We start from the raw sequence: 12184 nt of genomic DNA on the forward strand, positions 1-12184 counted from the left end.
GACTGCATACGACCGAGGCACACAGGGCCAACACCCGGCATCATGGTGTGGGGAGCGATCTCCTACACTGGCCGTACACCACTGGTGATCGTCGAGGGGACACTGAATAGTGCACGGTACATCCAAACCGTCATCGAACCCATCGTTCTACCATTCCTAGACCGGCAAGGGAACTTGCTGTTCCAACAGGACAATGCACGTCCGCATGTATCCCGTGCCACCCAACGTGCTCTAGAAGGTGTAAGTCAACTAGCCTGGCCAGCAAGATCTCCGGATCTGTCCCCCATTGAGCATGTTTGGGACTGGATGAAGCGTCGTCTCACGCGGTCTGCACGTCCAGCACGAACGCTGGTCCAACTGAGGCGCCAGGTGGAAATGGCATGGCAAGCCGTTCCACAGGACTACATCCAGCATCTCTACGATCGTCTCCATGGGAGAATAGCAGCCTGCATTGCTGCGAAAGGTGGATATACACTGTACTAGTGCCGACATTGTGCATGCTCTGTTGCCTGTGTCTATGTGCCTGTGGTTCTGTCAGTGTGATCATGTGATGTATCTGACCCCAGGAATGTGTCAATAAAGTTTCCCCTTCCAGGGACAATGAATTCACGGTGTTCTTATTTCAATTTCCAGGAGTGTATATACTGTCAATTATCTGGCCTAACAATAACTACAACATGTTTGTACAGAACTGTATTATACGATCGTAACAAGTATTAACAGAAATACTACACCGTTGTTTGAAAAATAGATGCTCAACGGGTGGTGAATACGTTAGTTTTCTTGTTGTGTTCCTATAGCTCTGCTGTTGTGAAATATACCAATACTGAAATAATGCCTCTTAGTTTCAAAATCTAAGGGCATAATTATATTCAAATTGTATATAACTATTTATAGCGATAATTAGATTTATCATTTCTTTTTCGATTTAATTAAGCATTAATTTCAGTTTAGGAATGGTTTAGGATTAACTTGCAGAAAGATAACAGAACTGGGTTACAAGAAGTTTGCACCCCGATGTATTCTAACACGATCGGTAGATGGCAGATCGTGCTTCTATAGTTCTGCAATTCGCACAGATTTCTCTGTCTTTCTGGTGCCACGACACAGCGGCACTACCTCAGAAGCCGCCCTCGGTAGAGATAACGTCTCAGCGGGTTAGTCGCGAAGCGTAACAGAGTTACTTTCGCATCTGCAGTATTAATAGGGATTTTGGGCTACCCCTCATTCACACGAGGGAAACACTGACGGCGAATCGATTGCGCGGAAAAGTGTCGCAGATCTCTGCTCCTTAGCGTAGAGATACGGGTGAGCTGTTGTTTAATTTACAGCACGCAATACGTTTATCCAGAATTTTAGTACTTCGATGCACTGCGATAATACGCTAAATAAGCGAAAGGCAAGCACTCGAGCGTAGCGGACCGATTCGTGGAGCACAGATACACGTAAACAGAGAGCAGCACCCGCACTAGCTTTCAGCACTGGTCCTTTTTCTAGCAAAAGTAGAGACACAGACGCAGGAACAGAGAACCACACCGACTGTGGACGCCTTTGCCTCATTCGAGATATTGCTCCAAGCGTTATTGTTTGCGATAATAGCTAGAGTGGCTAATTTAATTGCCGTGTTCAGGTGGGGTTTGCCCAGGTCGTGGAAATCTACCTCTCTGTATGTTGTTTGGACTGGAAGCGACTGATAGGTGTGGAGAGGCGGAGGCGGCTGATAAGCGTGGAGAGGCGGAGGCGGCGGCGGCGGCGGCGGCGGAGCGCGGCAGAGATGCGGGGGCCGTGGTGCGCGCTGCTGTGCTGCTGCTGGCTGTGGCTGCCGGCCGCGGCGGCGGGCGGGGGCGGCGGGGGCCGCGTGCTGGCCGGCGAGCCGGTCGACATCTCCGAGTTCCCGTGGCAGGTGTCTGTGGAGTACGTGGGCGCGCACCGCTGCGGCGGCTCCGTCGTCAGCGCCGCCTGGGTCATGACGAACGCGTGGTGCGTCGTGGGCGGCGATCCGATGTACTACCTGCTGCGCGTCGGCACGTCGACGCGCGGCAGCGGCGGAGACACCTACAACGCCAGCCGGCTGCTCTGGCACGAGGACTTCGACAACGCCATCTCCGACAAAGACATCGGCTTCTTCGAGGTCTCGGATGCCATCTGGTTCGACGACAACGTTCAGGTACTGCGCTCAGAAATACTCGTCGAGAAAAATCTTATAAAAGCAGACAGCGCTTCCGGACTCGGTTTCCACTCCGCAGCGGAGATGGAAACTGTATACTGCACTGGAACCTTTGCTTTTCGAGGGGCAAATGCTCTACCGACTTTCTTTCTTTCTTTTTTCTCTGTCCGTAACGGCTGCTCCCTTCCCTCGATCCCGTCATCGGTTCTTCGTAATAGCTTTCACCGGCGTGACTCTGGTGGCTTCCGTATAATTCCGTGTCCTAGGTGAAATACTTTGCTACTTTCGAGAGTGAAACTGAAATTCCCATTTCTCTCCGACAACGTTCTACCCGTTTTCTTCCCTGGGAAAGTTAATGTTTCTTCTAACTGAGAATAGTCTAATTAAACAAAACATATATTCTGGCAGAAATACAGTCCCATTCATTTCACATTTTTATCGGCTGTTTCTTCCGAATTTCTTTCTAAATGGACTATAACATCATTTTCCTGAAGTTTTACAATTATAGCATTCGTTACATTACGATAAAAAATAGATAGACTACGCGCGTGTACTTAAAAGACGTCTCTGAAGAGTCACTTTATTAGATGAAACTTATTGCTTTGTAGAAACTATACTTCGCTTTCTTTGAAAATAAAACCTTTCTTTTTACTTTTTCTAACGCACCAAGACATTACTTTCCAAGAAGTCTTAAAAGAAAATATTACTTACAGTGTGAAAAAACCGATATAAAAGAAAATACACAGTAACGCGTAAAACTAATCTGATTGTTAAACTTCGCTCTCTATTCCAACCTTCTAATTAGATAATTGGCATATTTCTCTTTGTACTTGTTCTCTCTCTCTCTCTCTGTGTATGTGTGTGTGTGTGTGTGTGTTTTCACTTACAGGCGCACAAGCCGAGGCTAAGAGCCCGCTGCTTACACATTATTTTAAAAGAAACGACTGTGGGTAAAATGACCAAACTTGTTGTCACACGATGAGAAGGAAACCTATAAAACTCCACTCAGTCACTCACTCCGACCTCACTCGCATTGCCCAACACGATCTCTTTATCTCACAGGCCTCAATACGACGCGGAAGGGTGAAGGTGCTATAGATGGCATGCAGAGAGGAGTGAAACCACAGAAGACATAGAAGAAAGGCACAGGGAAATGTGACTGGCTGACCACTTACAAAGGACATGCCTGAGCCAGTCACCCTGTTAACACATTAAGACGGTAGCCCTAAAATTCTTGAAAACAAGTTGGACATGTCACGAATCCTTAAAACTCTAAACACATTCTTTAGAAAGTCACTTAAAATAGAGGGCAGGTGTGTCGGCAATTCTGCCACTGCCCTCTGGTCCGAAAATAAAATACAGACTAGTAAGACGTGGCGCACAGTCAGCACACGCTGTGCAGGACCTCGGCTGAGCCGCGGACTGCGCTGGAGGCAGCTTGTTGCCCGCCACTCGGCTCTCTACCTCGCTACACGGCTCTTAGGCTGTGTGCCCTACTAGCTAGCAAAGAGTCACCTCTTTCGCCAACCGTTCTAGTTGGAGGAGTGTGTCCTGGATATTGTGGACTGCCCTACCTGCTGGGTGCAAGAGTTGCAGGGAGTGATGGACAGGCACAGAATCGGAATACACAAGTACTTCAGCACCTGACTCACGCCCAATCTGTTCCACATACCATTGTGCATCGAAGACCGTGAAATATTGGGCAGTTGGACCTCGAGGACACGATCGGGAAAAATAAAAGAGCAACCGACGGAGTCACACCTGTTTCGACACATCCGTAAAGACGGCTGTACAGTTGTGGTCATAAACTAATGTATTAAAAACATATACAGGAGTGTAATCTCTCCTGTACTACACCACATCTAAATTTACTCTGGAGCTGAGCAATAACCACAGTGGTAGGCCTTAAAATCCTGGATTTGGGATGGTATGTGCTCCACACCAAGTGACTCTAGCGCATGTTGCATGCGGGTCCCAAATGGCGTTATTGCTTGCTCACGATTGGAGAAAAGGTGTGCCGAAGGTGGACGAGCAACAGTATAGTATGTAGCTGAATTCAGAGCTGTGAGCAGCTTACATGTGTGATGCACCACGCGTAGCTGCCACCAGATGGTGAGCAGCACCACCAGATGGTTAGTACAAGTTCCCCAGCCTCAGCACAGAGACTGGGAGCGGGGCTGGTCCAGTAAAGCACACACGGCCAGCCTACTCCCCTCACGGTGGGTAGCGTCAGTAATCTTCAGGTGAGAAGACCTCGCTGATACGTACACCGTGCGCCCGCAGTCCAGCCACAAACGCACGAGAGCCCTATAAAACTGCAGCAGATGGGCCCTGTCTGCTCGCCACCTGTGGCTGAGGCACACCAAGATATTCACTGCCTTACACGTATATCAGGTGTGGTAAGCATGACAGTTTCGAGTCAAACATGAGACCCAGAAACCTCACTTAGTCTTTAAAATATAGAATGGTATCCCTCATATGCAAGTCTGGTGAAAATACGACGAGAACTATTAAAATACACAGACACTTACTTACCTGTAGAGAACTGAAAATTCATCTTTGCAGCCCACTCCTCTGGCCCGTTCATTGTAAGTTGTAAGTGATGGCTCGCTGTTTCAACACTGGAGGAGTAACAGAAATAAAAAAATCGTCCACAAATAAGGAGCAGTGTAGGGGAATCCTTACGGTAGACATGATATTATTTATGGCTATGGCAAAGTGAGTAATACTTTAAACTCTGCCCTGATGGACACCCGCTACGGTCGCAGGTTCGAATCCTGCCTCGGGCATGGATGTGTGTGATGTCCTTAGGTTAGTTAGGTTTAATTAGTTCTAAGTTCTAGGCGACTGATGACCTCAGAAGTTAAGTCGCATAGTGCTCAGAGCCATTTGAACCATTTGAGGGACACCATTCTCTCCTGCTCTAATCGATCTGACAGCCCGTCACCGACTCGGGACCTAAAAAACCGCTTAGACATGAAAGACTGCACGAAGATGGGGAGGTAGCCACGAAAGCCCCACTGATCCAGTTGCATGAGAAAGCTGTGTCTCCAAGTAGTATCATATACCTTACTGACATCAGAGAATATGCTGATACAGTAACGTTTACGTAGCAAAGCCTACGAATAGGTGTCTTCAGCTAGGTCGGGTGGACTGAAATCTCCGGAATCCACATTGAGTACGGCTATGGAGTTGCCAGGTCTCTAACAACCAGACCAGACGACAGTTAACCATTCACTCCAAGGTCTTTTGCAGACAGCTCGCTCAGGCGACGCTCCAATAACTACTGGGGCATACGCAGTCCTTTGCTGGTTTGAGGAGAGGTATCAAAATTACCTCTCTCCACAAGTTGGGGAAATGACTTATCTGCCATGTCAAATTGAAACAAAAAATGGTTCAAAGGGCTCTGAGCACTATGGGGCGTAACTTCTGAGGTCATCAGTCGCCTAGAACTTAGAACTACTTAAACCTAACTAACCTAAGGACATCACACACGTCCATGCCCGAGGCAGTATTCGAACCTGCGACCGTAGCGGTCGCGCGGTTCCAGACTGTAGCGCCTAGAACCGCTCGGCCACCACGGCCGGCAAAATTGAAACATTCGAGGAGAATATCCTTTGCCACTGCTGGCAAATGTCGAAACGTGTAGTACCAGATTTGGTCGTGACTGAGTGCAGTATCATGACTCTCAGATGGCGACGATTACAGCTCCCACATGGAGAAAGGATAGTTGTCAGACTCAGATTTTTTCTATCTGCACCTGTATACAGTCACACGGTATTGTCGAAACGCCGGATCCTGCCTGGCGTTAGCAGTACTCTTTGCAAAATGTTCTGTCGTCATCTGAAAGATGGCCCTGTAGATGGCCCTGTTTCAGCCTGCTGCTGTTGATAAACGACTGTGTATCAGAAATCTGCGTGACGGCTTCCCATACTTTTGTAGAACATGTGTAATGGTGGGTGCAGTCTGGGAATACTGCGCATGACCTTTGCTAGCTGTCCTGAATTATATGTCATGCCTCGGCTCTTGCAAGACGAGAAGCTGTGAGGTTTTCTGCTATTGGACGGTACTTAACCGAGGTAGAACCGCACCCCTGACCAGCATTGTTTGAGTGGCACTCACCAGTCCAACAAAATACAGGTTGCCTCCTAAGATGACCCGAGGACTTTTTGACGGATGCGTCAGCGACACGACGGATCACTCGTGAGATGTGGCCCACCGACTCCTGGACACGGCGAGGTGGCTGAACAGCCTCCAGTTAGCCCTGCTGACCATCTATTTCTGTAACTTCTCCATACAGTAGGTGAATGCGGAGTAGGAAGTGATCCCTGGAATGGAGGTCATCAATGACTTGCCACTAAGCAGAGTCTACGAGGGCTGGAGAGCAGAAGGATGGGTCGACGGCTGCGAATGACCTCGTAGCAGCACAAAAACTAGTGGCAGTAACTGTGCTGAGACTTCGTGAGGTTCTCCGAAACTGGAGCGGGAAGGCGAGTAGAGGGCGAGCCCCACAAAACGTGACGTGCACTGACGCCTCCCAGTACGAGAAATGGTCGAAGGAATCGTCGTATAAGATCTGTGAGAGCCTCAGTCTATTTATTGCATCTCGTGCAAACATTGGTCGTCTGGCAGACACGAATTCCGGTGGCAACTGCTCGCAGGTCAGTAGCCGAGGGGAGACCGGGGCAGTGGTGCGCGCCACTGACAAACAAAGCGACCCCTTCGCTCGCCCCGGCCAGGTCATCCTTGTGATAGAGCGCACAGCCCCATAGTAGAGGTGCATCAGACAACTGAAAATGGTATCTTGCAAACAGAGGCACAGGGGAAAGGTCCTGGCAGATTAAAACTGTGTGCCCGACCGAGACTCGAACTCGGGAACTTTGCCTTTCGCGGGCAAGTAAGTGCTCTACCAACTGAGCTACCGAAGCACGACTCACGCCTGGTCCTCACAGCTGTACTTCTGCCAGTTCCCGAGTTCGAGTCTCGGTCGGGCACACAGTTTTAATCTGCCAGGAAGTTTCATATCAACGCACACTCCGCTGCAGAGTGAAAATCTCATTCTAGAAGCACAGGGGTGTTGCTTATTAGGAGTTTCGGTTCCTCCACATGTTCCACTATAGGATGCGAGCCATCTATCAGGTGGGCAGCACTTTCTGCAGGGCAGTGGGTGGAGGCTCAGTCCGACATCGATGTCCATCAGCTGTGAAGAAGATTGGAGAGAAACATCAGATTTGCCGGACCGTGTACTTCGCGCCTCCGTCAGTGAGCGTTTTCTCTCCTGTGACTCGGATCTTTTTGTCTGAGGCGATTGCGGAACCTCGGCCGCTGGAGTGGTAGCGGCAATTCTGGGAGGTGATCTTTAGAGGGGCAGGAAGTTCTGCAGCGTCAGCAGCTGGCTCCACCAGCCAGGATGCCCTTCGCCGTTTTTATCTGCCGGATGTTCCGTTCTTCGATGCCCGGTGTGGCGGACAGCGCAGCAGACACAGTCTGGAGTGACAGACCGACCCACTGTGTCACGTCTGCTCTCTTATTCCTCCGTTAGAATGCAGTGCGTGCCAATTACCGCTCGTTCCACTGTGTTAAGGAAGGCTACTTCACCCGGGCTAAGTAGTCTAGTCCGTGTAGTACAACACTTGCAAGTTTCCGTTTGCAGAGAGACCACGTGTGAACCTGCTGCTGCGATAGTAGCGCCGATGGGAACTGGCCGGTCTGCGATGCCCGACTGGCAGCTACATCTAGCCATCGCTGCTAAACTACTGCAATCTCGACTGCGGCTGGCATCAGTTCCCATTTCGTCAACCTGGGGTTGCTGAACGAAATTTTTGTCGGAAGCAACGGAGGAATTCGACAGGCCAGAAATCCGACAACTCAAATAAAAACTTCCGTATATTGTTAAAAAAAATAGAATATGAGGCAGCCTCCTAGAAGTTAATTACGACTTATCCACACATAGTTTATCAGCCTAGTCTGAAACATCTTGTTGCAGGGCAACACAAACGAAACAAGTAACTGAGACACAAACGAGCGTTTTGATAATTCGTTCAGCCTCTCATCAGTGTGAGGGTACACCGACAGATCCGTAAAACTGATTAATAGCCACGAGAATTGACCAGACTGAAGCCGAGGCAGGGACATTACGAAGTGCTATTACTTAAGAAATGAGATGCAAAGCGTCGCATTTCTACGAATTTGACCGAGCGAGGTGGCGCAGTGGTTACCACACTGGACTCGCATTCGGGAGGACGACGGTTCAAACCCGCGTCCGGCCGTCCAGATTAAGGTTTTCTGTGATTTCCCAAAATCGCTTCAGGCAAATGCCGGGATGGTTCCTTTGAAAGGACACGTCCGACTTCCTTCCCCATCCTTCCCTAAGCCGATGGCACAGATGACCTCGCTGTTAGCCCCCGCCCCCGCTCCTCCCAAATCAGCCCACCGACCAATCTACGACTTTCGCGACCGAAATATTCGCGGTTACTTTGCAGTGAATGCGAAACACCGCTAACCCGAGCAGTGAGGTCCACGGCTGCACTGAGAAAAGTGAGCGTACCCACAGACTTACGGACTGCGGCAACAGCTACGCTACTGAAGATCGCGGACCGAGCCCACCCGACATCTGCAGCCGCCTTAGGACGAGGGGGCCTTTGCCGTCAGTTCCGCTGCCGGGGGAACTGCGCCACATCGTGCGCCCGCCGACGCAAAGAGGTGCCCCCGGCCGACCTGAACAGTATCACAGTTGGAATTTGTTGCGGCCAGCGAGGCCCGGTCCCACGGTTCGGAGCGGCCGCAGTCCTGCGGAAGGCCGAGGGGGACCGGGGAAACGGGGCAAGACGTTGCGAGTAACAGCTCGGTCAGCCAGTAACCGAACGGGTCCTGCAGTCCGCTGTAAACTCAGCACAAACTTCACTTAACGCACTGCCGATTTCCGTCGGGTTTTTGCCGCGTAAAGTTTCAATCTTTATGGTCCATTTCTACGTCTCGCCAATGATATGTTAGAGTACAGGTGCTCGTTCCTCAAACTCGCTACTACACCTCACTGTTGTTGCGTGTGGCGGCAGCCCGTGGCGCTGGCGGAAGAGGAGCCGTCGGCGGGCAGCCAGGTGACGGTGTCGGGCTGGGGCAGCGTGGACGCGGGCCAGGGCTACCCGGTGCAGCTGCACGCCGTCAACACGACCGTGCTGGACCGCGACGCGTGCAACGCCACGTTCGAGGGCCAGCTCATCACCGAGGACAAGATCTGCACGGCCGGGCCCGGCGGCGGGCTCGACTACTGCAACGGCGACTACGGCGGGCCGCTGGTCGCCAACGGCACGCAGTACGGCGTCGTCTCCTGGGGCTACGGCTGCTACTACCCGCAGTACCCGGGCGTCTACACCAACGTCGCCTCGCTGCGCTCCTGGATCAACGACACCATCGGCGTCTAGCCCGTTCTCCTCTTCTCGCCTTTCCGCGTTCACAAATTTACCTCGCGTTTCCAGACGCGTGCACGTACGCGGATGTCGGCGAGTACACTCTACGACATATTCGTTCAACTGTATCTAAATGTTTTACTGTACTTTTTTAATGAAATTCTTCCGCCGGTCAACACTCGTAGCGAAATAAAAGAAACACAGCACTTTTCCTCAGACTGCAGAACTGACCTATATGCGAGATATCTTTATCGAGAGGGCGCAGCCACTGTGGAGTCTGCGAGTGGCACAGTTAGAGTAGGTTCTCTGAGTAACGAAAAGAATAAACTACTGTAATATGTCTCATTTTAAATCCGGCTGTATAATTTTCGTTATTTAATTAATGGGTGAATTATAGCAAATTCTGCAGTCTGGAAGTTATTATAATATATACAATTCAGGAAAGTGAAGTGAATCATTTAGTGTTACGTTCTTACTCGACACCAGAGATGAGGGACTTACCAAAACAGTAACTCACTAAATTTCGTCGAGTACCTCTCGTAATCAAAAAGGGATTTTATCGTACTATAGTTTTTGTGGGACCAATATTTTTAAACGCGGAGAATTCGGCAAACAAACGTACTTGTTGGTTGTAAGTGGATCCTTGGAAATTCGTAGCAAAAAATTTTGGAACCAGAGGATATTGAGATATCCACAAATTAATGCTTACAACGTCTACCACGGTTAAATAGATACGTTAACGTCATTTAATTCTTATTTCTGTAAAATGCAACACTCGCCAAAATTATGCTTATAATGCAGAATATTGTACCATACACTAAAGCATAACTGTTTTGAATTATGAAACGAGTTTTGCCTTTATAATATATGCAATGAACTGTAATTTAAAGAGTAAATAATTTCACGTTTCTGTAAACTTTCATCACTTCCGAGAACCAAAAACATATAGCAGCAAGTAATATCCACAGATTCAACAGTGTCACAAAGAAGTGTCATCAAGTACGCGAGAAGAAAATGTTAATAAAGCCTTAAAAACAGAGACAATAAGACCACGGCGGTAACAATGTGAAATGAGCAGAGGATGCCGCATTTAAACTCCAGAGCTGGATACTGACACAGTGACTTTACATGGGTAACTTTGGCGTTTTCCGACACGGGCTCAGCTGCAAGTGAACTGCGCTGTACTCGTGCAGCAGTGACTCCTACTGACTTTTTACTTTAGTTGACATTTTTTCGAGTGCACACAAGCAGTATCACGGTAAGTAGAAGAGAGACAGCGATATAGGTAGTGGTAGGGATTTACGTGTGAATGATAAATCCCTTCACTCGAGTATTTCCCTCCTCCATACCTGCTCTGGGTTACCGCAGATGACGTGCCACTCATCTCATTTGTACTAAAACTACAGCACACGCGAGGTGCCTGTCTGCTTCCACCACCCTGACTGTCCACCAGACTGCACTCTCCTATAGTTGTTGTCCCTTGCACAGAAAACAGCACATAGGCTGTCAATACGTTACGTTAAGGCTGATTAATTCTTAGCGAGGAACTAATATTGCACAAATAATTGAACTTCCAATTAGATTGTTTATATGGGATGCCACTCCCTTTTTATATTGCACAATTATATTCCGCTTTATTAATCACAAATAACTTCCATTCTTCACACTTTCATAGAAAATAAAAAAAAACAAGGAACTGTTCATTTGCGTAATTACTGTCAAATTGTTCTCAATCTAAGTTCTTAATCGATACCGACTTAGGCAGACAGAAGATCTGTCCTCCGAGACTGCCAAACCTCCTCTGATATTACAGCCGAACCACTTCGCCCGCCATCCAAGTTAGGTGCGATACCGAGATCCCCGAAATACTTCGTCTACCTTTTCGTTTAGCAACTGTTTACTATTATGGTGGTAATTAACACTTTTGAAATAATGGAATGATGGTCTGCTATTGAGACATGCTTTAATATGAAATGCAGGTAAATTCACTGTTTAGTTTTTCTAATATTAATAACAGAAGCTTATGACTTTGGTGCTCTGCTTCCGAATGCAGCAGCCAATCACGGAGAAGCCCCACAATTTAGACGGTCTTCCTCATGACACCCGTACCGCACAAACCACGTGTCGCCCACTCGGCTGCCCTAAGCAGAGCGTCCAGCGGCTGAACGTGACGGCGGTAGAGCCACAAGTATTTCATATCCCCCTCCTTCTGAGATTTCAAAAAACTGGGATTTTCTCGCAGACAGAAATCGATTTTGCAAAAAAGTAAATTTTGTGTAAATTTTTCAGTTATCATTTCTCAAGAGCCACACCACTCCACTATAATATTGATTCGTTGTTGTTTTCCAGAAGTTGAATCCACTTTACGTTTTTCTACTCTCAATTTATTAATTGATTTATACAATCATAGACTTAATTATTTTGTGATTAGGAAAAAGTAATTGCTACCCTCAATAAACTCATGTATCACCTTATATCTCAAAATCATCTTTAATTACACATTTTGTACTAATTACATTATTCTTTTAATAGTAAAAATTTTCAAAATCCTTTTTCTGCGCCTTTATGTTGTAGTCTTTTGTTACAATGTATCATTTTTGCCACAATACTC

General features: G+C 48.2%; 1 protein-coding gene across 1 annotated transcript; it reads left to right on the forward strand.

Moving 5' to 3' along the window:
• Nucleotides 1-1759: 1759 nt before the first annotated feature.
• Nucleotides 1760-9749, forward strand: LOC126237518 (trypsin-7-like). Its single transcript, XM_049947688.1, has 2 exons — nt 1760-2167; nt 9223-9749. Exons 1-2 carry the CDS (start codon nt 1775-1777, stop codon nt 9586-9588), a joined length of 759 nt encoding a protein of 252 aa, XP_049803645.1. The 5' UTR covers nt 1760-1774; the 3' UTR covers nt 9589-9749.
• Nucleotides 9750-12184: the final 2435 nt, after the last annotated feature.

This window comes from Schistocerca nitens, chromosome 2, assembly GCF_023898315.1.
Source record: "Schistocerca nitens isolate TAMUIC-IGC-003100 chromosome 2, iqSchNite1.1, whole genome shotgun sequence".
Lineage (NCBI taxonomy): Eukaryota > Metazoa > Arthropoda > Insecta > Orthoptera > Acrididae > Schistocerca > Schistocerca nitens.

Coding starts and splice junctions, on each gene's coding strand:
- LOC126237518 (XM_049947688.1), top strand. CDS start 1,775: ATGCGGGGGCCGTGGTGCGCGCTGCTGTGCTGCTGCTGGCTGTGGCTG. Junction 2,168..9,222: donor GGTTCGACGACAACGTTCAG/GTACTGCGCTCA, acceptor GTGTGGCGGCAG/CCCGTGGCGCTGGCGGAAGA.